At 44.8% G+C, this 23,724-nt stretch overlaps 6 protein-coding genes across 6 annotated transcripts; 2 read left to right on the top strand and 4 right to left on the bottom strand.

The window, feature by feature from the left end:
• Positions 1-303: 303 nt before the first annotated feature.
• LAJ45_09189 (uncharacterized protein) lies at positions 304-964 on the top strand (the record flags this gene model as incomplete). The annotated part of the gene is made up of 2 exons (XM_046118734.1): positions 304-461; positions 532-964. The coding sequence occupies 2 exons, from the start codon at positions 304-306 to the stop codon at positions 962-964; spliced, it is 591 nt and encodes a 196-aa protein (XP_045968119.1).
• A 192-nt stretch (positions 965-1,156) lies between these two features.
• On the bottom strand, positions 1,157-1,837 carry LAJ45_09188 (uncharacterized protein; the record flags this gene model as incomplete). Its single annotated transcript, XM_046118733.1, has 3 exons — positions 1,157-1,206; positions 1,294-1,318; positions 1,382-1,837. The coding sequence occupies 3 exons, from the start codon at positions 1,835-1,837 to the stop codon at positions 1,157-1,159; spliced, it is 531 nt and encodes a 176-aa protein (XP_045968118.1).
• A 2,707-nt stretch (positions 1,838-4,544) lies between these two features.
• On the bottom strand, positions 4,545-5,554 carry LAJ45_09187 (uncharacterized protein; the record flags this gene model as incomplete). The annotated part of the gene is made up of 4 exons (XM_046118732.1): positions 4,545-4,634; positions 4,691-5,013; positions 5,076-5,445; positions 5,525-5,554. The coding sequence occupies 4 exons, from the start codon at positions 5,552-5,554 to the stop codon at positions 4,545-4,547; spliced, it is 813 nt and encodes a 270-aa protein (XP_045968117.1).
• A 1,476-nt stretch (positions 5,555-7,030) lies between these two features.
• LAJ45_09186 (uncharacterized protein) lies at positions 7,031-8,008 on the bottom strand (the record flags this gene model as incomplete). The annotated part of the gene is made up of 3 exons (XM_046118731.1): positions 7,031-7,507; positions 7,724-7,927; positions 7,988-8,008. The coding sequence occupies 3 exons, from the start codon at positions 8,006-8,008 to the stop codon at positions 7,031-7,033; spliced, it is 702 nt and encodes a 233-aa protein (XP_045968116.1).
• A 1,083-nt stretch (positions 8,009-9,091) lies between these two features.
• Positions 9,092-9,667, top strand: LAJ45_09185 (uncharacterized protein; the record flags this gene model as incomplete). The annotated part of the gene is made up of 2 exons (XM_046118730.1): positions 9,092-9,113; positions 9,294-9,667. 2 exons carry the CDS (start codon positions 9,092-9,094, stop codon positions 9,665-9,667), a joined length of 396 nt encoding a protein of 131 aa, XP_045968115.1.
• Positions 9,668-10,238: 571 nt separating this feature from the next.
• Positions 10,239-22,315, bottom strand: LAJ45_09184 (uncharacterized protein; the record flags this gene model as incomplete). The annotated part of the gene is made up of 14 exons (XM_046118729.1): positions 10,239-10,505; positions 10,568-10,897; positions 10,950-11,462; positions 11,516-11,821; positions 11,873-12,126; positions 12,178-12,391; positions 12,441-16,799; positions 16,846-20,372; positions 20,435-20,683; positions 20,740-20,939; positions 20,994-21,250; positions 21,301-21,972; positions 22,033-22,193; positions 22,255-22,315. The coding sequence occupies 14 exons, from the start codon at positions 22,313-22,315 to the stop codon at positions 10,239-10,241; spliced, it is 11,370 nt and encodes a 3,789-aa protein (XP_045968114.1).
• Positions 22,316-23,724: the final 1,409 nt, after the last annotated feature.

Below are 23,724 nucleotides of genomic sequence, written 5' to 3'. Positions count from 1 at the left end.
CGCTCATCGGTAAACTCCACCACGTCCATGTCCAGGACAGTTAGACGAAACCACATAAACGAATCCATACACACCTTGCCTAGCCTTCATTCTATTGGGTCCAAATGGTGAGTCGATGGTTACATGCACATGTGATGTGTCTGTGGGTTTTGAGTTTTTCTGGGGTTTCAGCCCACGATCTATTTATATTCCTCCCCCACAAACCAAACTACTCTACACACAACTCCCAGATATATAGCCCCGCCCACACCCCAGCACAACGAACATCATCACTACTATCAGTATACTACATCGGCCGCTATTATGAAGAATAGCATCACGAATGTGTTTCTCTGCGCTCTCGCGCTTTTATGTGTGGCCGTGTATGCGCAGGATAACGGACCATGTGCGCAGTGTCCTTTGATTGGAAACGACCAGGTGCTTGTGCCGTGCTCAAAGTATTGGCGCGATATCGTTGAACGGTATGTACTAGTACATGGCCCTGCAGTTGGACTTTTCTTGAGATCCATGTGCTGATATCGGATTTTGTAGTTGCTCCTCCGTCCCCGAATGCGAAAGGTTCAACATAGACGACAATCTCATCGAGGCATGCACAAACACACCAGCACCACTTCCCAGTGGAACCGGATCTTCAACCGTTACGGAAATATTTGCTAGTCGGTCGGGGGCTTCAGTGGCGACGACACCCACAACATCGCCGTCTACTACTACTTCTGCCTCCGCCACAACATCTGCTTCCTCTTCGACCTCTGCTTCGGGGGCAACTGGCACATCGTCTGGAGGGTCCACAACTAGAACTACCACGAACTCAGAAACTCGCTCGCCGGCTGCAACTACACGGTCTTCCACATCAACTATTACCGCAGGAACCTTTTCACAAGCGTCGAATGTGGCGGTTGGGAATGCTCCTGGATGGTGGATTGAAGGGGTTGTCCTTGTGACTGGGTGGATTATTGCTTTGTAATGGAGGATTGTTTTTTTCTTATTTGGCAAACTTTTTATTCGATACCAGAACAATACGAAAAATATGAATAAAGAATAAGAAAAAATGTAAATTCCCCCCAGTACTCTTGAAACATTCACGATTGAGGAATTGTCATAGACTACAGTCTGCATACAATTAATGAATTAAAAAAAAGAAAAAAAGAAAAAAAATTCACGATTGAGGAGACGCCCTGGAGGGAGGAGGAGGATACTGCTTAACTGCTGTGAGTGATATAATGTGAGTGGAGTGGACTATAAATCGCATATATATGTACGTCCCTGAAAATGTTCTTGGGGGTCCTAACTCACATTCGATCGGTTTCCTCTTTTCATTCTGTTTCTCTCATTGCGTTATCCTTAATTTGCTCATGGTATCGTAGAAGTTCTTCATGAAAACCATGTCGGAACAGAGCTCCTTGGGTTTATGAGCTTCTGTAGGTCTCCTTAAGCCGGCCTCACGAAACCTAATTTTCAAAGCTACAGAGCCATAGCAACGGAGCGGTTTGGGATCAAAACCGCAGGCCTCTAATAGGTTTGCCAAACATGTCTCGAACTGATCCTTGTACACAATTAGGATGTATGGGATCTGAAAACTGTAGATGATCAATTCTTTTTCGGGGTTCAATGCCCATGCGGGAAGGTCGATGTGGTTATTTTTGTTTTTTTTGAGTTTGTCTAGTTCGGACTTTAAGTTGGCCATCATACCCGTCCCCGCCTTGAGAAGCCACTGGCGAGCGTTTTCATCTAAATCAGGGCATGGCTGGTAGTTGATGAAGGTAATTGCCTGAGCAAACGCAAGGCCGATTTGAGAGAGATCGGGGAACTTTGGTTCTTTGGGTGATGTATTAGACATGATGGATGGTCTGTGATATATGGGCTAGGGAGTGAGGGTGGTTTGACTGGGCTCGACCTCAAGGCTGATGTTTGTATGCTTTTATATGCGCGTTTATGTGTCATGTCACATGTGTGTGATTTTAGGCATCCAAGATTAATGCAAAGGACCTAGCTAGGCGACTTCACGGGGGTATGATCAATTCCAAGATTTTGTATGGAAACCAAAAGACTGTAGGGGAAAGATCCAGAAAATGCAACTGAGAAAACAAGGATTATTTGTATGGAGTGGCGCCGATCCGCGATACAAAATGGGCATTTGCATTTTCCGGCATATATTTGAGATTAGAAATTTTAGGCCATCACTTTTGAAAATGCTGGTTGCAAATTGAACCGTTTTGATGGGTGGCAAATAGCATGTTTCAAAATTGATCGTTGGCCTAAAGTTTCTATTGACCATACCCCCGTGTTGACCATACCCCCGTGAAGGCGTCTATATGTAGGCTGCAGTGTTGGCAAATTTTGGTGCGCGTGTAAAATACGGTGTTGATCAATGGAAAGATTCGTTGGGTTTAGATCTGCTTTTAGCTTTACCGGGTGACGTCTGTGATATAGTCACGTTAATCATGTTTTATCACTCGTGGGATCTGCATGCGCAGATACCGGGGAATAGGCTAATATTGGGGGGAATATACAGGGAATATAGAGATTAGATAGAGCATATATGGCTTCCATATTGTACTCTAAGTGTTCGTAAAGATCTGCCGCTGTTAGTTTTATTCTAGTCAATGGGTGGGGATGATGGGTTTTATTACCTACCGCTATACACACATGTATAGTTTTCGGTAGAATTATTGCGAAAGTCAGAGCTAAGGATTAGTTGGTCTGTGCTCGCAGCAAAAAAAAAACCTTTTAATTAAAAACCAATAGGACTATCGGGTCACGGGAACCCACTTTCGCAATAATGGCCTGGGTCAAATATAGGTAGAGACCTACCCAGCCTGTTTAGTTATGGGCTGGTGCGAATTTACTTTATATGAGTTCAAGGTTGTGATGCTCTATTCAAGAGGCGATATAGGGATGGAGCTACCTGGATACTGATGGGAAGGAGCTTTTAATCTTAGTCAGAATCTGGAATTACACACGGAACACACAGGCCTATCAAATTAGTTGAAAGCCCGAGCCGAAAATTTACTAGCCCGGCCTAGCCCGTGAAATATTGGCCCGGGCTCGTCGTTCCGTGGGTCAGCCTAAGTAGCCCTCTGGTCTCACCGGAGGGACATCGATACATACCCCCGGTGCTGTATATTCTGTATACTCCTGGATCTTCGCCAATTAAGAGGTTAATAAGAACGGAAATCTAGCTTCTAAGTATAGACAAGGTAATGACTAAAGATTCGGGTTATTTATATTCTCTGTATGTTGTATACATGTGACGAAGAATTAGGGTACATTATCCGTTGACCCTTGATTATGTGGGCACAATAAAAGGGAATCACTATTGGTAGCCATTTCTCCATCCATTGTAGAATTCAGAAAGACGCGAGTGCGTCAGTAAGTATTAGGATGGATGGATAAAGAAATACATGTATATTTGGTGTTCGTGGCAACGACTTATAAAAAAATAACCCTTTAAAAATAGATGTACCCATCTCCTCCCCTTTCAAATTGGTTTAGAAGCTGGGTTGTTATGCGAAGATGGTGTTTGGTTGCCTAAGTCGGTGTAAAGTAATATGAGCAAAAGACTGGAGTTAAGCATGTCAGGAATCCTAACCTCCAATTAACCTCTATCCTCTCAGCTCCTCAGCATTTCTTTTTTGATATTGGCAACGGGCTTCTTTTGGAAAGATTTATCGAAAATTGTATCTCCGGCCTTCGGATCTGTATATTTTCCCTCTTGTCCAGCCTTGGGAAACCATATATATATACGGAAAGAGATTTCAGCTTCTATGAACCGTATCTTGCTTGAGAATCCGTGGGCGTGTATGAGGTTCTCTAGAAATCTCTTAATTTCGAATTCTTGGGCGTACTGTTCCGATACTATGGATGGGCGTTCGATATAGATGGGCAAGCTTTCGTTGGGTTAAAGAAGGACTTTAGTCAAATCTCCTCAATGGTGATTTGGTAGAGTCCCTCCAATTCAGTTTTCAGGCACCCAATAATGGAGCTCGCGGCATCGATGAGCCACTTGCGGGCGTCTTCTTCGATTGCGAGGCTAGGTGTTTGAGGTTGTTTATATAATTTATTGCCTCAGAGAATTCAAGGTCGATTGGAGAAAGGCTGGAGATATCTGGCCCCTTCTTTGAGTTTGATGGAAGGTATGGAGGACTGAATAGGGTTTGACATAATTGACAGAGTTGTTTCAAGGGTGGAATATAGAGAGTACAAGCGAGGTCACGTACATATACTAGAGATACAAGTGCTTGTAAGTACTTCATGTATGTATGTATATACGTGTCTAAGCGGCCGCAAGTATATGCATTCATATGCAATATCTATATAAAAGACCAATGGTAAGGATGCTTGAAAGGTTGATAGCTTTATATACTGTGATGATCAAAGGGAGACATTACAAAACACAATCCAGAAAGTCTCCGTTGAACAAAGTAGAAAGATAACTATAGAAACGCAAAAAAACTTTCGATCATACACGCTCACTCGGGAAATTATGAAACTTCAAAATTTTAATATCCCCAACCAATCAAGCGCTCCAAACACCCATTTATGCATCAATTCAGGCCAGAAACATCTGATAAAGCTTTCTCATCCCTACCCTTCTCCGGCGGACTCACCTTCACAACCAACCTCTCAGTGATCCCCTTAAACACCCCACACAGCTGACTATCACCATACCTCTGTACTAGCCCACCCTTACCCTCCCAGCTCCCTGGCTCTCAATCATCATATTGAACGCCGGGTCAATTGGTACCTTCCCCAGGAACTCAACTCCAAACTCATTTGCCATGACCAGCCCCCCACCCGACGAGAACACATTTGTGCACTCGCTGCAGTGAGGACACACAAAGCCACTCATGTTTTCAACCACACCGAGGACGTTTATCCCAACTTTCTTACAAAAGTTAAGCTCCTTACGCACATCAGCTGTCGAGATTGCCTGGGGCGTAGTAACAATCACTGCACCGTCTGGGTTGACATTGCGCAGCTGCTCAGCTAAGGAAATATGCTCGTCCGAGGTCCCTAAACCCATCTCATCAGCCTTTTACATTCTTCACAATAGAATTAGAAAGTGAGAAACCTACCTGGCGGCGTATCGATCAACAAATACTCTACGTCCTCCCAGAGCACATCAGTAACAAATTGCCTAACCATGGCCGTCTTCTTGGGGCCTCTCCACACTACACTGTCGCCGCGATCCTTCAAGAGGAACCCTAAACTCATGAGCTGGATCCTTGTATCTTCCTGCCCCTCTTCCCGCTCCCCCACCCGCACAGGAACCCACCCGCCAGGCGCTTGTCGGATCTTCTCATCCTCGACATTGAACATGCGTGGGATATTGGGGCCTGTAAGGTCTACATCCAATACACCGACTCTTTTACCAGCGCGCACAAGGGAGAGGGCGAGCTGGACCGTGACTGAAGATTTACCAACACCGCCTTTCCCGGAGAGAACCTAAGTGCGCACGTCCACCATGCATTAATATAGGTGCTATCTACAGTTGGAGCTCAAGGAGGTCTGAAGGGCGAATTACGAGGATGACGTGGGGGATTGTTTCCAGCATTTTTATGGGATGTCTGAGCTTAGAGCTCTATATTGTAGAAGATTTTGGGTATTGTGAAGTAAGATAGATGTATAGATAAGGGGCTTTATTTTTGATGTCGTGAACTGCGGTTCTACCAGTGCTCATATAAGCTGCTTAGAAATGTTTAACTGCACTGCGTTTTTTTTCTGGTTGCACACCCCACACTAATGGCGTCATTGACCGGATAGCCTTAATTTACTCTATAGAAACCCTAACCCTAATATCGGATACCCTGAGTGTAATATCTACAAGTGAATGTACATGTACCTACATAGAACGGCGGGCGCGGTTAGATAACGGGGACCACGATCGAATATAAACACAACGTGTAACTCAGCAGTTCCGATTCAAGCCCGATTCAAGCCCTATGTTTAGTCCCGTTGATTGGACTCTACGCGATTATTAGGACAATGTAATTCATATAGCTCGTACATACTGCAGGCTCATGCATCTACGGATAGTATGACTCGCAAAAAATCACATATGTAGTTTGGTGTAATTATGATAGGCGGTTGTTCCGGAGAATGTTTATTGGTCTGATCCGGCCCTAAAGGGAGCTTTAATTTTTTATCAGTGATCACAATATATCCATCCACTATTCTTGATTACTGCGTTTACGGAAGATTGAATCTATTATGTATTTTATGTCTTCTATAAAGAGTTAGGACATTTTGCCCTCTTGGCTAAAATATTTAATTACTAGAGCTGCATTGCACTTAATAAAGCCCTAGAGTATTAAGGTGGGTCTTAAATGATTGAAATCGGTCTCAGCACCAAAATATGAACTCTGACTCGAGAATAGGGTTGAGGATGGTATTATTATGATTAGCCATTGTACCTGGGTACTGGGCTCTGTCTTGTCTCGAGCCAGACCCAAACGCCTGGTTCGAGACAAGGCTCTTTCCAGCCTTCCAATTAAGCATGCTTTGCGGGGGTGGATTGGAAGTCTCTAAGTTCATCAGCTGATAACCTCAAGAGACAGACAGGGCAGTATTGCAGCAACATTACGCAGAAACTTGTCTGTATTAAGCGTAAATAAACACATACGTTGAGTACGTATCTATCCTAGACCCTAGTACATTTACCATCTTACTATCCCTCTTGATCCCTCTCCTAGAAAGCAAAAATAATTCATACATAGTTTTCCACCAGCAAAAGCAAAAACAAAAACAAAAAAACAGATAACAAATACAAGGAAAGTAGGAAAAAGGAGAAAGGAAATTACAGACCAGGTTCCTAAACTGCCTGTTGAACGCCAGTATCAATCTCCCAGCAACTGCCTGATCTGCCCGAATTTCTCGGGTAAAACAAGGTGGGGAGGATGGGAGTAAAGAAAGGAACCAAACTAACACAATACATGAAAAAGAAGTTTCTCATCAAACGCTTCCGAAGCTTGAAAATGAATATAAATGAAAAGAGAAAGACAAGGGAGTAGAAGCAGGAACATCTCTCCATTTACTGGATATTCCAACAGTCTTCCGCTGCATGGCAAAACTTACTGCAAGCTACACTTGCCGAGAGCGAGTAGTTACTCACACCAATCTTCTCATCCACCCAGCCATCTGCAAAGTCATCCTTACCCTTCGCCATGGCTCCAACAACTACACAGATACTCTCCTCTTCACCCAACCCACCAATATACTCCCTCACGTTCATGACCGGAGCCTCCCAAGATAGGGTGACCTTTCGGCAATTAGGAGGGAGATACTGTGAGACAGGGTTTTTGATAACCTTGAGTAGCTTTTCCGAAGAGCTCGTAGAGCGAATTGAAAGCTTATGGAGTAGCTGTACCATGAGACCCGCGAAACGCTTGAAGGTACGCGGGATGCGTACAGCGGGATTGACCTCAATGAGGACGCCCTTAGAGGATTGAATGTAGACTTGTAGCTTGCCAGCTTTGTTGATAGGGGAGTCGAGGAGGGTTAGGAGACACTTGTTGGAAGTGCTCGTTAGCTTGGGAAGCAAATTACACATGACAGAGAGGGTTGAACCGCTCGCCAGTAACAGGAGTCAAGCAAAAGTAGTCATCCATCTATTGCTTGTTTATACATGGAATTGCAAGTCTCATGGAGTCGCAAGGATTCATGCATATGAGAGGATAAAAACAAAGCCATTTATCTAAACATTCGGGAGGGGTAAAGGACAAACCTGGTGGAGAATATCTGGACGGGCATCACTGATGTCCCGGCCCATTTTCTTGAGGACACCAATATGATCGTCCGAGTTAAGAAGAACATACTTTTCGCCGCCATTGGCGCCACCGGTGGAAATTTTATGGGTTTCCAAGCATGCCTGAGCGAGCACAACAATGAGCCTCTTGGTGCTCTTATCGTCAGAAGCAATTGGCACTGCCTGCTCAGCCGTCAGCGTAGGCAACGACGGGAGCGACTGAGTCCTCGGACGCTTCTTAACTGGAGAGCCGGGAGTGGTCATCTTCTTGTTATTGTGGTTTGGCAAGGTTTTGCGGGTGGGACGGATGAGATGTGGGGCAGTGTATAATGTCAATGAAGTCGGTCGTTGTCAGTTGGCGTTGTGTGTGAAAAAAGAGTCAGAGCCAGATTGCGAGAGAAAAAAAACCCAACTAAAACTAGTCAGACCCTGAGGCTTGGCAGGGCGCTAGCAGAGGCCATCGCGTCGGTTTTGATGTTACCTTGACTTGGCAACGGTAATGATCGCAGGACAGACACAAGTTTTAATTATACTATGGCGAAGTGTACTACTGGACAAGCTAGTTTTTAAAGGTACATGTATCTGTGGCATTTTAACATGTTGATAAATTGTCAATATCAATGCCTGATACGTGGGAACGTCAAAACCAAAGACCACGGGTAATAATTATATATTGCGGCTCTGCTATAAATAACATTAATTGCAATTAAATACACATATATCAACAGGTGGAGGAATTTCCAGGTTGCAAAAAAAGAAGACATGCAGGTAATCACTCCCCTATTTTAATAAACATTATAAAATGAGTATTTTGAGGTAGCTGTATCTATATACTGCTCATGATCGCTGTCCTATCATATTGTATGTTACGGCTGAACTTCATTAGCTGACTACAATTGTCCCTGATATGAATTAGTTAGAATCAACCAATCCAACATATTTTGCTACGACTACTCGGGACTTCCGTTTCGCTCCAGCACACAGTTGATATGTTTCTCTACTACTCGCTCTGAAGTTTGGATCGGATGCATGAACCGCTGCACGCCTGCCACAAACCAGTCTAGAGTAGAATCGATCATGCAGGAATCATGCATGTCAATGTCAAGTTAAAAAATAATTCCTTTCTTCCCACCTATAACAAGGGCGAAGCCTTCAACCACCTGAAACTGCAAATCTCCAACGATCCCAAACACCGAATGCCAGCCGTAGAACCACGTTTCTGACAGCCCGCGCTCCTACATACGTACCTGCCTACCCGTAAAATTTAAACACCTCACCCCCCGCAGATACTTAAAGACTCAACCTGCCCACACTGTAAATAAACAAATTCCTAAATAAACGGAGAAAATGGCAACCTCATCATTACCAGGCAAGCCAAACCCCAAACCCGCGAATCAGAAGCCCCTAAATACACTCTGTATCTTCTGTCTGTCCCCGGCCTCTCGCTCTCCCTCGGCTTCACGCCGCCCCTCTAGTATAACAACTACCACTACCAGAGTGGTAAGCATAGCTAACCCACCACCCCGACCCCGGGCCCGTTTATTCATAGCGCCAACACCACTGAACCTATACCTCGGGCTCACATCCCTCGTCTCTGCCACGTCTTCACTCCTATATCTAACCTCGCCATCGGCATCACTCGCAAAGCTTGGGGGTACACCGTCCCCAAGCGCGCTGGTACTCGTTCAAGTGGTGGCTTCGGGCGAGGCCCTAGTGTCGTATCTGTGTCTGGAGGGACTGTTCTCACAGATACCTGAGAGTCGAAGATTGGTGGTAAGGGCTATTGGAGTGTATAATTTATTCCACATGGGTGCGTTTTGGTGGGGACATAGGAGGTATGTTAGGAACCCGAAGGGAGCAGGCATGTTGGCGATGGGGCTGGCAGTGGGAACTGTCACAAGTTTATGGTACGGGGTGTGTTAGGCCTATATATTATATAGGTGTATAGAATTAGGTGTTTATATATGGGCGTGCGCAGGGTTTAAGGACGTTCGCTGGATCGTTTCCTATCACTCGTCACTCGATTAGATTAGATAGAGATAAGACATTTCAAGTCACGGTTTCACTTTTCAAAGGGCAAAAAAGATACTAGTGAATACTATCATTGCCAATAGCTACGTACGTAAAGTAAACAAGTCAAAACGGAACAGGAAAGTAATGCCACAGGTGTACAAAAAGAAATGCAAAAGCAAAATATAAAGCAGACAGCCATCCCAGTATCAAGTTACAAATTCGCCCCCGGTCTTTATCATCAAGAATTTTCCCATCATTAACCCCAGAAGAAACCCACCGAGCCCTTGGGCAGAAACTATAGAAATACGTAGAAATAAAGAAAAGAAAGGGAAAAGAAGGAGGAACAAAGAAACCAATGAAAGATAAAAAGATAGGAAAAAAACAATTTTAAAAATTAACACGCCATAAACACCAAATAAGAAAGAAAGTATCCCGAAAAATCCTTTTATTTCCCAACCCCATCTACAAAAATAAAGTTTGCCTATAGATAAGGCATCCAAAGGTTATCCAATTGCGCCAAATTTATAGGATTTGCGGCCTTATTGATAAGATCAATAACGGTTTGGTTCGCAGGCAGGTTTCCTTGCCCAGCCTGTGCCAGAGATGTTGCCCTTCTACAAATAATCTCAGAGTTCATTTGAACTTTTTCACGGAGCTGTTGTTCTCCGAGTCCAGAACGGTGCTGCTGGGTGAACCAGAAAATCATCTCGTCACGCACAAAGACACTGAGGTGTTGTTCGAGTTCGAACTAGAATTAAGTTAGTGACGGTCTAGAGTAAGCTGCGGATATAGGTCTGAGAATCTTCATACCTCAGGCTCTGTGAGACAGCGAGCAATTGCCATTACAGCGCAAGAAAATATACCTTCAATGGCAATTGGTCCCATCAGGGTTTGTATATTGGGGGTGAAACGGAATGGAACAGTCTCATTGTTGTGGAAAAAGGCATTCGTTGACGCCATTGCAGGGATGAGCTCAGAACCCCAAATATTGCCTGTTTCTCTAGCGATGAACATCTTATGTGGAAACCGATTGCTCATGCTCATTATGTAAGTCATGAACGTCAATGCGGCGTATTGGTAACAGAACTGTCGTCTGAAAAGGAAAAATTCGGTAAAAGAAGGATAGGATTTGGATAAGAACTATCATAATCAGCATAAGCACACAATGGAAAGAGAGAGGGAAAAGCCTTACTTCAAGGGCAACGTCTTGAGGAACCATCTCTTTCTGGATTGCGTTAAAAATTTCCAATTTGATGTTAGGGCTGACAAGCTGTGTTGCAGGTTTGCTGGGGTCGAGCGAAGCAATGACTTTCTTTAGAGAAAAGATCAATGGGTCGTCTTTACTCATTCCTGTTCGTCGACAATGATCTTCGTATATTCCCTGGAGTGAGATGTAGGAGGAGTCATCTTGAACAATGCGAATATGAGGTGCTAGTGGAACCATCAATGGAAGATGGAAACCAAGGTTTCGGCGACGACTTTCTTTTCTTCGACTTAGAACACCATTGAAAATGCGGAACAATTGGAGTATCCTCTCCTCCCTACGGCAGTGTCTGGCTGCAGGATGTTGAATAGCGAATGCATGTACGCTACCATCGTGTCCCCTGAGCTTCAAACGCCTGTGACAAACACCATACCCACGAACAACATCTACTCGTGGGAGGAATCTGTCGATACGAACAAAGTCCTTATTGTTGTCCTTGTGCTGTAGTTTGTTAGTAATGATGTGTGTTAGGATGGATTGCATTTAATTCTTACTAATAAATATTGACCAGGGACTTCGACATCATCAAATTTCTGGAACCTAAATTCACTGAGATGCGGGCTGTAATTCTCAAGATTTTGATACGGCGGTCTGCGATCCAACTTCTCCTCAAACCGGTCCCTCCATTTTCGCAATCTCTCAATATAAGCGAACAAATTGGGCTTCACATTCACGAAATCGGCCTCGAATGCGACTCGAATATTGGCAGGTAAGATCGTTTCGGCAAATCGTGTGATATTCGATTCGGTAGAAGGGGGCAGTTTCGAGTCATCAAGTGACGGGTTTATACGGGCGATCCACTGAAGAGGTAAGTCACGCGTGGGTAAATCAACAAGGCTAGCCTTTCTTACCTGTAAGCCATCGTTCAGAAGCGCTACGATCAAGCGATAAGCGTCTTCGTCTGGAGGGCACTTGAAAAACTTTTGAATCTGGTCACCCATAGTTTCCATTGAGAGCGCAAGAAGCGGGAACGCTGTCTTGAGAACCGACATGATCTCTTCGGCATACTCCCACGGTAGGCGTTTCACCTGGGGCTGAGGGCTGGGTACTGCTGCAGCAGGAGACGAGACACTTGGTCCATTGGGGACTATTGGCGATCCAGCACCTTCACATTTTGTTAGCAAGTATAGGATTGGATAGAAAGATGATAACCCACTGTTTGTTTGAGTTTGAACGTTTTGGTTTCCTTGGGGACTGGATGCCCTTCCAGCATCTGTGCCATTTGGAACACTGCCTTGACGCACAAGAGGTGTAGCCTGTGTAACAATGGGGGACCCTGCTTTCCCGCGATTGGATGCGGCAGCGGCAGCGGTTTGTTTTTTGATAACTTGATAATCCTCTCGACTGGTACGCAAAAGGAAGTAAAGTGCCTAGAACCAATTAGCAGGGTATTTATCTCGAGTAAATTCCATAACTTACTTGTGGATAGCTTTTTGCAATTTTGATCAAAATTCCCCGGGCAAGGCGAGCCTCCTTGTGAGATAGTGATGTTAATAGCTGAGGAATGTAAGTAATCCAGTACCACACGGGTGTGTCCCCTTTATAAGCATCGAATGCCGAAGATATCGTGGCACTAGCGTCATCCAAACTAAGCAGCCAAAGAACTCTGCCCAATAGTTTCCTTGCTTTTCCACTTTTATAAAGGCCAGCAGCCTCGAGATAACAACTAACAGCATTCCCTGCCGGCTGCATCTCCCCAGGTGTTTCTTTGAATAGAGAGTCGTTATAATAGCCCCATTCAGCCCAAGCTTTTGGAAGCTTCAGGTCGTGATAAAGAGCTAATCCGAAAGCCTCGTTTGCTTCTTCTTTTTGCTTCAACTTTGACAAGAACATACCCTTTAATGTATAGAACTCGGCCTTTTGCTGAGCGCCAAAATAACCCAAATTGGTATTGTTGATGACCTCGAGACCTTGCGTAAGTTCCAAGGGATTCTGGTAATGGCACTTAGCCTGCTCCCGGAGTTTGAGGAACGCTTCCTGTATCTCGATGTTCGGCAATGTATAGATCTTGCTTAATTGGCTGATACATACTTCCGGTAGTTGGTGTTTGCGGGCAACATGAGCAAAACGATTGATTATCCAGGCAGTCTCATGATATCCGCGGTAGGCATAGGAATTGTTGCTGCTGTTACCACCCGCGCTTTGAGCCTGAACTGGAAGAAGAGGTAGGTAAGTGTTGTTGATTGAATGGAAGATATGCTGTCTCCAAGTGACCAAGTCATGCCAGCTATTGATATCGTCCCAAACGTTCGGTAAACGGTCTCTCCATGTACCCAGAAGAAGCTTGAGCTCTTGGGATTTCGCGTCTAAGTTCTGCGCATTTGTTGTTGACAAGCTACTGTATATTACGCTGGCATCATGAAGTTCTACCAATTGCTGGAATGCTTGCAAAAGGGGTATGTGTGCATTGGTGATTCGGCGTGGCAGATTATGCCATTTTCGAAGTGAGAGCTGAATTGCCTCATCACACAATCTTGAAAACTCAGCAGGAACCTCAGTCTTCTGGTGAACCTTCTGCAAGGCCATGAAAGCAGCAAAGAAAAAGCGCCTAGGCGTTGGTGCGTCCATCAAAGATTTGATAGTCTGATCCATGCGTTCACCATCAATTCCATTCCAGTTCTCAAGTAATCTCCATCCGCACTCTAGAAGTAAGTCGTTGTAGTTTTCATGCTTTGCAAATTCGCTCAAGATTTCCCATTGTTGTAGCTTCTGAGCGCACAATACCCAGTGATCTTCCCATAACATGTACTCCGAGTTTGAAAATGGTAACGCTCCAGTTCGTGCCTTGATTTGTGCATTCTCATACATTTGTTGAGCCTTATCCCACATGCCATTTTGCTCGAAGGAAACGGCAGCATTGGTTTCGAGGTATTCGGCCCGACGCCTCCAAAGACCATAAAACAAGTCTTCTTCCTGGATTGCAGAATACATCTCGGCAAGCGCATCACAGTTACTCTCACGAACAATCGGGCTGTCCATGGGCGGAACGTTGGCAGAATCTTCGAGCATATGTAATGCCGTATACCACGCATCATACGTCTTGCTAAGAAACTTGACCATATGCGGGGGCAATGTGAATTTTGGCTTGGCTATCTCACACCCCTCAAGCAGACTCTGTATGACATTAGGCCTTTTGTCCATTTGACGTTGATGCCACTCCTTGGCCAGAAGTCCAACAATGCCACGCGAGAGATCTTGACGGTCCTCTTTGCCTAGTGCAGACCAACACAACGGGAAGAGGGCGATCCAAATTTGGTGGGCAACCGATGCATCCAAATGTTGAAGTTGGGCAATTGGTTGGAATATATCACCTGCTTTGACTTCAGCTAAACTTTGGCAGAATTTTCTGTGACGATACATAAGGTCTTCAAATTTATCGTCAAACATAAGCGAATCTTTCCTTGAGTCCGCGTTATATGTCGAGAATATAGACGAGGCTGTCGCAATTCTCAAATCCTCACTGTGTAGCTCCACCCGAGTGTCCATATCGACAGATCCAAAAAGTAAATGGGTTGCTTGGTTGAGCCAATACGAATCGGCTAGCGTCTCCCAATTTTGTGTACCCAAAACGAAACTAATGCGGCTGCTAATTGTCCTAGAAAGGCTCCGGTCAAAGATTTGGAGAAATCGATTCCTCATATTAACATCCTTCGCCCGTGTTCCAACCAGGAAGGCATGCTCAAGGCGAACGGTCAGTTCCGTGTTGTTGACAGCTGGACTCTCATAGATGTCAATAACGAGATCCAAAAACTTGCTGCAAAGTATAGGATCAGGTCGTGTCTCGAATGAGAGCATCTTTGACAGAACAGCCGTCTTTTCTTTCAGAGTTGGAAAAGACTCCGTAGACCCAAATACCCAATCCCTCACAATTCCCAAAATCTTTGTGCATAATTCTGTACTTGATGATTTTTCCACCAATTGTGCCATGACACTCAAAAATGGCCGTCGTTGATCCCCTAAAACTGAAACCCTAGACGCAGCTACATCAATCACCATGCGAAGGAGCTTTGTTGTTGTTTCCGCGTCAAAAACTTGAGAGTTCCCACCAGCGTTTGGCTCCGGTTTCACCGAGTTCGGCAGGTTGACGACTAGGGACTGTCCTGGCGTTGCTGCAGTGGATGAAAGGTGATCTTTCCCGATTTTTTGGAATGCTTTCATAAGAGCTGCAATATGATCGTCAATAACAGCAGGTCGCTTTTGAGAGAGGGTCCACAGGATATGAACGCTAGACATCAAGTTTGTGTTGAGATTTTCTTGGACGATAGTAGTGAGTAAAGTTGTGAATACCGTGGCCGGAGAGTCTTTGACGTCCTCCTCCTCTTCTTCTCCTTCCTCCTTCTCCGCCGGAATAGCTTGTAGCACGCGAGCAAGAACGGGCTGAAGGCTTTCCTGAACTTCAGGCAGATCAGATCTCAATGATTTCTCTAAGATTCTCTGGAGTTCTGGCAGGCGTTGCATCACCCATTCATCTGATTTGAGATCCAAGATGACCCTCAGAACCTGCAAAGCGTTGAGAAACCCGGGCAAGTGTTGGGCCTCAGTGATATCATTTGTGACAAGATGCTGGTCCATGATCTTCGGAAACAGTTCAATTTCAAGATCCCCCCAATATTCTGGCCCAAGGAAATCTGCTAGCAATCCCAACGCTTTTCTGCACAGATCACTAGTTGAGAACTTTTCGTTTAAACTGCAAATGAAAGTGACGAGATGCTTAATCACCAAGATACGAAGTGGCTGAGCTACTGCGTACTCCGTATTACCCGCCATACCCTGAGAGCCACCTATCGAGGGTGACCGAGAGTCACTTGGTGGTTGCTGAAGCTTTCGTTTACGGGAGGGCGATGCGTCAGGACTTTGACTTTGCATTTCGGTAAATCGTCGTTTCTCCCAGTCCCGAATAAGAATCATGAGGTTGATGGAAAGCTTTTTGTTCTCTGTCGACGGATTTGGTAGATGCAAAACCAACTTTGGTAATGATGTAACAATCCAGCTCAAAAAATGCTCCCTAGACTCATAAAATAAATCCCCATGCTTTACCAAGAATTGAAAAATATTCGTCATCTGCTGCTGGTTGTGGCCTTCTTCCGACAAAATTCTCCTCGGCCATCTCGCCCAAATAGGATATCTGGGATCGCTGACATTGGGCACCCTCTTCTTGAGCACCGGGGCGATTAATTCTAATGCCTGCGTAACAAGTGCTCTTCCTTCATGCTGATGAGCTTTGAGCAAAGCCACATATATCTGAATCACTATCTTTGACGGAGTGTCGTAGTGTTTTATAAAAAAGGCAATTAGGACATATGCCGCCTGTTTGTTGACAATATCCTCCAATTTGATGTAATTCCATCCGAATTTAATCACATCTTTCCTTGCCTCGGCCAGTATAGAGTTATGATCCTTGATAAGGAGAGCGGACATTTGGAGCAATTCCATCCTTGAGTGATCCAGACCAGGAGATGCATCGTCCCCAATATCGCCTAGATTAGGCCGCCAGATTTTTGCATGTATGGCTTCAATCATGTTCCTATCGACAAGTTTCTGGCCATTGACTGGGAGTGACCCGCGTTGAACATCCATAGCTAAAATCGGGTTGACAAGATGGCGAAATGCGAAAGTCTTGGTATCTTGCGTCGAAGCCTTGGTAGTGTACAAATCCAAGCACCTGTGTATTACGTTCCTCCAGTGTTCGATAGACCCCGCGCAAATGATTTTTGTATAGATGTAGTGCGTGAGAGCATTTGATCGTTTGAGCTTATTGGATGTCCGTGCATCAATCACCTACAGAATGTTAGCACGTCTCTAAAAAGGAACATGTGAGTCTTACATGAAAAAGAAACTCCAAATCTTGCTCCGCATGTGTGAGATATAACATAAAAATTTCCTGCAATGTTTCTGAAGACTGGTCGACCCCCAGTCTGATCGGCACAGGTACCTTCCCCTCCTTCAACTTCTCCCTAATTTCCACCCCAGCCCTCAATAGTCTCTCCATCAAATCGCGGTTTTTTACTAACCACTCGGCACTGCTAGGGTGCCGAGCAATAGAGTAAACGATATTTACCGCATTTACTTGTGCCACGAACCTTTCTTCTTCCGTCTTTCCCTCAATGTTGATTGTTGCCCCAAGAAGTCCTGTGGTATCTGAACTCACAACATTTCGCATAGCTTCACTGGATTCGTCAGCTAATAACTGAGAAAAAATCCTACCATATCTCAGATCAGTCATCTTCGGTTTGATGAATCCCCAGGTCTCAGCTGGATATCGATTCACGAATTTGAGTAGCGGTGCACGAAAGGGGCTATGTTGAGTCCGACGAAGCTTTTCCTCTAAATCAATTACGATTTTGAACATTTCCTCCAAGAACTGAACCGCTGCGGGTGGTAGGAGGTGGAAAATATTCAAGATCGACGCAATGACACGGATATTTGGATTTTGCTCAAGTAATTTGAAAGATGTTTGCTGTAGAACATTGGGCTCCGCAAGGTTCTTCAAATGGTCCAGTAGCCTACTTCCGATTTCGACCTTGAAGTAGTTTGTCAAGAGTTCTAGTAGCCTTGCGAGACCCTCCAACCCTGCGACATTCAACCGCTTTGGATCCGAGAGATTCATTAGAATCGGGCGAAGACCGTTTTGCAACAAATCTTTAGGAAGCTTGTTAGTTTGTGCAAGAACACCCTTTAGTCCAGAATTGGCTGCCTCTATGACCTCGTGTGATTTCGAATAGAGTGACTTGAAAAACACAGCGATGATTCGACCTCTTGTGTGTGACTTGTCTGGTTGTGCAAAATCCTGATATGTGATGGCGGTTGAGAGCAGTTTGATGCATACGACTCGAAGATTGAGGACCGATTCAGTAGTCCTGTGCTCTGGTATCCGGTTGTTTGACAGAGCATCATCATCAGCATCGGCAAGGGCGAGCGCTTCCATCATGAGACGATTCATTTCTTCGTTGAACTCTAAGAATGCGGGCTGGAGGCTCAAACAGAAAGTGATGGCATCAATATACCCTATCTGACTAGCAAATGGGAGCGCACGAAGAGGTTTATTGAAAATTGGAGTCAATAATCGTTCCTTGACCGGTGTCATTAACGCATGAATGCCTACCCCGAGAATATTGGAGAGAGTGGTAAATGACGCTTGCGCTGTTTCTCTGACATGTTTATTTGGATTCGAGATCTCGCAGATGAGCAAAGCGCAAAGGTTAAAACTTTTCGAGTGATATGTACCGATTTCTTCCCTGGAAACGTTCTGATTGCATTTTCTTAGGACCAGATCCAATGTAGACTGAGCACATTCTCTGGTACTAGCTGGCAGGTCCGGTGGCATGTCCTTAATAACATATAATAAGGCCCGAACGAAATCATGTTGACGTTCCACCATCCATGCTTCACCCATATCTAGATCCTCCGTAAGCGCCCGGATTCCTAAACACCCACCGGACTTTGGATACCACTCCTCTTCATAACAAGAGTGACAAAAGGTCTTTGCAAGCCATTGGAAGAATGGGAGCTTGTGCACCATCTCGTTTGATCCAAAGAGAGTAGCAGCAGTATCGTAGATGACCTTCATCGCCTTCTTCGCCGTCTCCCTAACTGCTGCGTGCTCGGAGGACAAGCAGTCTGCTATAGCATCCGCCAAAACTCGGCTATCTAAATGCATTGGACCCTCACCACTATTCACCATGAACTGCTGCGTCTTCTGTCGCATTTCCGTAACAGATTTCCCCAGCTCCAAGATAGTGAAGTGACGGCAAACATCGTAGGTCAAAGCCATTGCCTCCTCCTCCAACTGTGGGATAGAAACCGCATGGATAATAGATCTCAATAATTTCCGAAGTGTTGCCTCTTGATCATGCTTCTTGAAAACTGGCTTATTCCGGTCTGACGGCACAATAACCGCAGCGGCTAGATCTGTGGACCCTGCGGCAAGATCGTTTGCCTGTATCCGGACCAATTGCGCAAAGTCCTCGGGTAGTTGATCATAACCAATGAAAAGCTTTAAATTGGCACTAAGCAAACGTAGAGATTGATGTTTGTAGAATGTATCTGTAGCTTTATCCTGGTCGGACTTCGGAGGTTTCATGTCGAATAGCCTCTCAATAGCAAGATCAACCGCAGACAAAATAGGGAATGCACGCTCCCCCGGTGCTCCATGTAATCTGATATTAACGCTACATGCATCATCTGCATATAGCTTAAATGGTAGAGGTGGCGGGTGCGTCAGAAACCGACGATTCCTGCCGCCAAGCTTACCTAGAATTCGCATGGTTGTATGACTGTGAACGTGGCTATACGGTAATGGTTTGAGGTGGTCCCAAAGAGCGGCCATCAGGTCATCAATGACAGGTGCCATGATTGGATCAAGATAATCTGCCGTCAAATTGTCCACGCACAGTTCCAACGTCCTTAGTCCTTGGCTGACCAACTCATGTCCTGCCCTCAATGCCACAACCAATGGTTTCATTAGGAAGCTGAGATGAGGGAGTAAATTGCTGAGGCGGGCGGGGACTGTAAGACAAAGCTCAACATAGAGATCTCGTTGTACGATGTTCCGAGCAGATATGAGAAGTGTATTCAAAACTTCCAGGAGTACTTCCAAAAGAGGTAGGATTTCCTTATATAGATGTTCAAACCTTCCACCGCCAATGCTTCGGAATAGTGATCTAAGGAGTAAGAAATAATTCATCGGCTCTTCTGCTGTAGTCGATAAACTGATAGACTTTAGAACAATCTTGCTGACGTGGGGTAGTAGAACTTGCTCGTTCTGGTTAGAGAAAAGTGTGACCGCCATGAAGGATAACTTGAAAAGTCTAAGTAATATTTGTGATTTCCTGGTATCGCTAGTTCCCACCTCCTCAATATGATCCATCAAGAATTGAAGAAGCATCCCACAGAAGCTTGGTGAGGTTGCCTCGCTGGCCAAAAAGAACTGTGGCACGTGTAAAAGAGCTGTATGTTCAAACATCATTTCATAGAGATGTGGAATCTCTGAATGAAATACTTCATGGAAAGTTGCTGGGTCGATACAGTGGAAAACAGTCGCAAATGTCTCAAGCAACTCTTTCTCCTCTTTCCCGCTCGGAACCATAAAGTGGTTCGTAAGAAACTCTACCGGCGATGTGTTGGGATCTGAAGGTTTTGACTCGTATTCAACGCCATAATACTTGAAAACCCTTGCACCTTCCCTAAATAACTTGATAATGATATTTACTTCTTCGGCACTGAACCCATACGCCACCTCATTCCAGTTTTGAGGATTGTTTTCGTTATTCTTCGCAGGAGGGTTACACGATCGTAGTGCAAATAACATACTTTTTAGCCCATTCATCAAGTTCTTAAACAGAAACTTGTTGTCTGAGGGCGATTGTAGTCAGTATATGTAAAATAAAAGACATAAGTGAAGAATAAATACTTGCCTGAAACAGGATCTGCACCTCGCTCTTTTGGATTTGAGGTTTTGATGGGGGTTGCCAGAAAAATATCGATTTCGTCATATTCTTCTCTCTTTGCAGGGGCGGCCAAGTCTGTCGAAGGTTCTTCCGAGTTCCCTTCTTCCTTGGTGAGGGCGTTGAGTCGGCTTTGCTTCACCGCATTTTCATATTGTCTGTTCATAGCTTTAAACTTCTCGGCAATTGCGTCAAGTATCATTATGAGAAAATGTCGGGCTGAGTACACGAAGATCAGTACAAAAAAACTAAGGATTCGAAAATGCCCGCCTTACCCTCTTGTTTGTCTTCTAATTTCGCAATGAACTCTGCCAGGTTTAGCAAAAGTTTTGCGCTCATAGTCTGAAAACTTGTTCCTGGAAAGTTATCATGGAGATTTTTGGTGTACACTTCAACTGTTCTCCCTATTTGCTCGCGACCAAGAGAGTCACGAACATGGTGTATCAAATCCGCAAGCATGCTATAGGCTAGAGGTCTAATATAGGCTTTAGCTTCCGACTAAGATATTCATAGTTATTTGGGGGTATACCTCATGGTTTCATAGACTGTTAATCCATCGCCTATCAGGACCCTCTCATCGAGAAGCTCATCGATTTTATTCAAGAAGATCTTCCGGAAGTTGAAATTTATGATATGCCGTGTGGCCACCAAAAGTTCTTTTCGTGCTCCTGATCTCTCACGGGGGCAGTCCTTTAACAGCCTTACCACAATCTCCGGGAGCTTGGGTAAAAAGTCTTGAAGTTGTTGTGCGTAAACTCGAAGAACATATGCCAAAAAGCTCATCGTCTGCAAGTCCCCATTAGCCTTTTTCATTGTTAAGAAAGGTATATTCCTACCTTAACCTGGGCCGTTATAAACTCGCCGAATGCCACTCTATTTTTTATAGCAGGACTGACACCTGTAAAAACCTCACCTTTGGCCTTTGCGTGCTTGTGAGCTTCCTCTTGAGGCCCTGCTTGCAGTTGCAGCATGTCTTGTATCAATGGTACGAAGAGTTTCACGTTCTTGTGTACACAAGACCGGTGGGCCTGAAACAAGCTTACAACGATGATAGGACACTCTGCCAGCACCTTGAAACTCTGCATTCCTTTGACTAGCATCTTAGTTGGCTGTTGGGGGTCGGCTCCTGGGTCCTGGCCTGCATTCATCGGTGACATTGGTCTTGGGCTTTGGAAGTTTTGCCCAGTGTTCCCTGGAGTACCTGGCATTCCTGGTGTTCCCCCGGTCGTTGAAGATGGGTTATCAAAAGTCTCTTTGACAGCTTTCGGCATCATGTAGAACATCTCCTGGATCAGGTCTAGAAAGGGCTGGACCTTTTCGGTGAGCTGCTTCTGGTAATTTCGTTGAAAGTCAATGATTGTCTTCATGCAAAGAACGGCGTTGTCTTCATTTTCTGTCTTGACAAGATTCATTAAAAGGGTCATTAAATCGACCGCGTATGGCTCCAGAGCTTCTATCGGCGAGAATGGAAATCGATGAATTGTATCTAGTATGATATTTCGTAGTTTCTGTATTTTATTTTTGTCAGATGAAATGTGCGAATCAGGTACAAAGTGTCAATTGCTAACCTGGTCAGGTGATGTAGATATAAACACCGGTTGCCCATTAAGTATCGTGAAAAACACGGGCATAAGCTTTTGAAGAAATTTTGTGTATTCCGTAGGGACATGGGTGAATACGTCGATTGAATCCCGAAGCTCGCCTGCTATCTGAAGCTTGAGTTTGACATCTATTCTCCATTTCATTAGCCACCGCACACCGGTTTTCATCGTTTGCAGCGCAAAACAGACCTAGAGTGCTGTCACCCAGCCTTGCAGCATAAACGTCCGCATGGGGTGTTCCCCCAGCCATAGTTGTGGATCCTCCTCTTCAACGTCTAAAGTTTCTATTCTGCTGTCGCAACAAAATGGCGCGCCTTTATGGGGGTTCCGAGTTAACAAGAGTTTGCGGTGCAGGCAAAGTGGCTCACGTGAATAAGGACGCTGCACGACGCGAATTTTACTTCTTGCCTCTTGCGTTGTCGATGCCAGATCTCTGGGAGGGCGTTGAGAATGGTTAGATGTCTGACAAGCGACAAGACACTTTGCTAATCGTTACGATACAGGAGGGAGAAGGGAAGGGTGCGGATAGCCTGAAAGAAGCTAGAGGCTTCTGGTGGGTACTCAAAGCCGTCGTGGAGAGTCTACCGAGAAAACGCGGTCGGGGGCCATAGATGTACTTTATGATAACTATGCTTGGCACGCATACCTATCAGCCCCAACATTGTCTACATTCGTATTGATCGCTATCGTCCACAGTAACTTCTTACAGACTTCAACTACTACTTCAGCTATTTGTCGCCCGGTCCGGAACGTTCAGAATTCCTTCTTCTATCTAACGCCTCCGTGGTTTAAATTTACGGTCGGCATAGCCTTGCCATTGATCACAATAAGTCATTTCCGGAGCTTTATTCCGAGCTGTGAACCGCGGCTGGCTACAGCTAATGAGTTGTGCTTTTAATTCTTCGGACTCAACACAAACATGAGTCATCCGCGGTCAACGCATACGCGAGCCTAAAGTAATACGTACATGTATACAAGAAGGCTCAACTAAATTAAACAAGGCAGCAAAAATTAACCGGATAACTCAGTATACCGCAACCACATGTCATGCGCACCTGAGTAAACTTTGATCACAAGAAGTCACTCGCATATACTCGCCACCAATTCGTTAGTCCTTGTGCTCCTAGCTGAGCAATTTGAAGACGCAAAGTATGTATACACGTATTTCCATTAACGGCCGTCTAGCTTTCGCCCATCTCTTTCGAAGGGGCACCGGGCTAGAGCTAATTTTTTTTTAATTGCAAGTGATAACAAAAATAAAATAAAAAAGTAAGTACAACGACGTGTCAATGGAAATCACGGCCAGCAATCGGGGCAAATTTGGAAACTACATGTATATGTAGCTACAATACGCTAGCTCCAGCAATCTCTCCAATGCAGAGATCGAGATATGATTGATTAATCGATTGATAATTCATTGTGTGCACTGAGGTATGATCAGTCAACTCTAGATTTCTTCATTTTTATTTAATCATTGTGGTGCACTTAAAACTTCGATAACGAGTATACCGTCTACAACGTACAACTCACGTTTTCACACAGATCTCCCGGCATGTATCCCCAAGCCTATCTTTCAAACGTCGACTCTGGCGGTCGACATGGTGATATCTAGCTTTCTCTAGAAACCTTTCCCCCCCCTCAATATGCATGTCTATGCAA

The sequence above is a fragment of the Morchella importuna genome (assembly GCF_003444635.1).
Source record: "Morchella importuna strain M04M26 chromosome Unknown Morimp01GS034, whole genome shotgun sequence".
Taxonomy (NCBI): domain Eukaryota; kingdom Fungi; phylum Ascomycota; class Pezizomycetes; order Pezizales; family Morchellaceae; genus Morchella; species Morchella importuna.
This window is presented reverse-complemented; position numbering and strand designations above follow the sequence as displayed.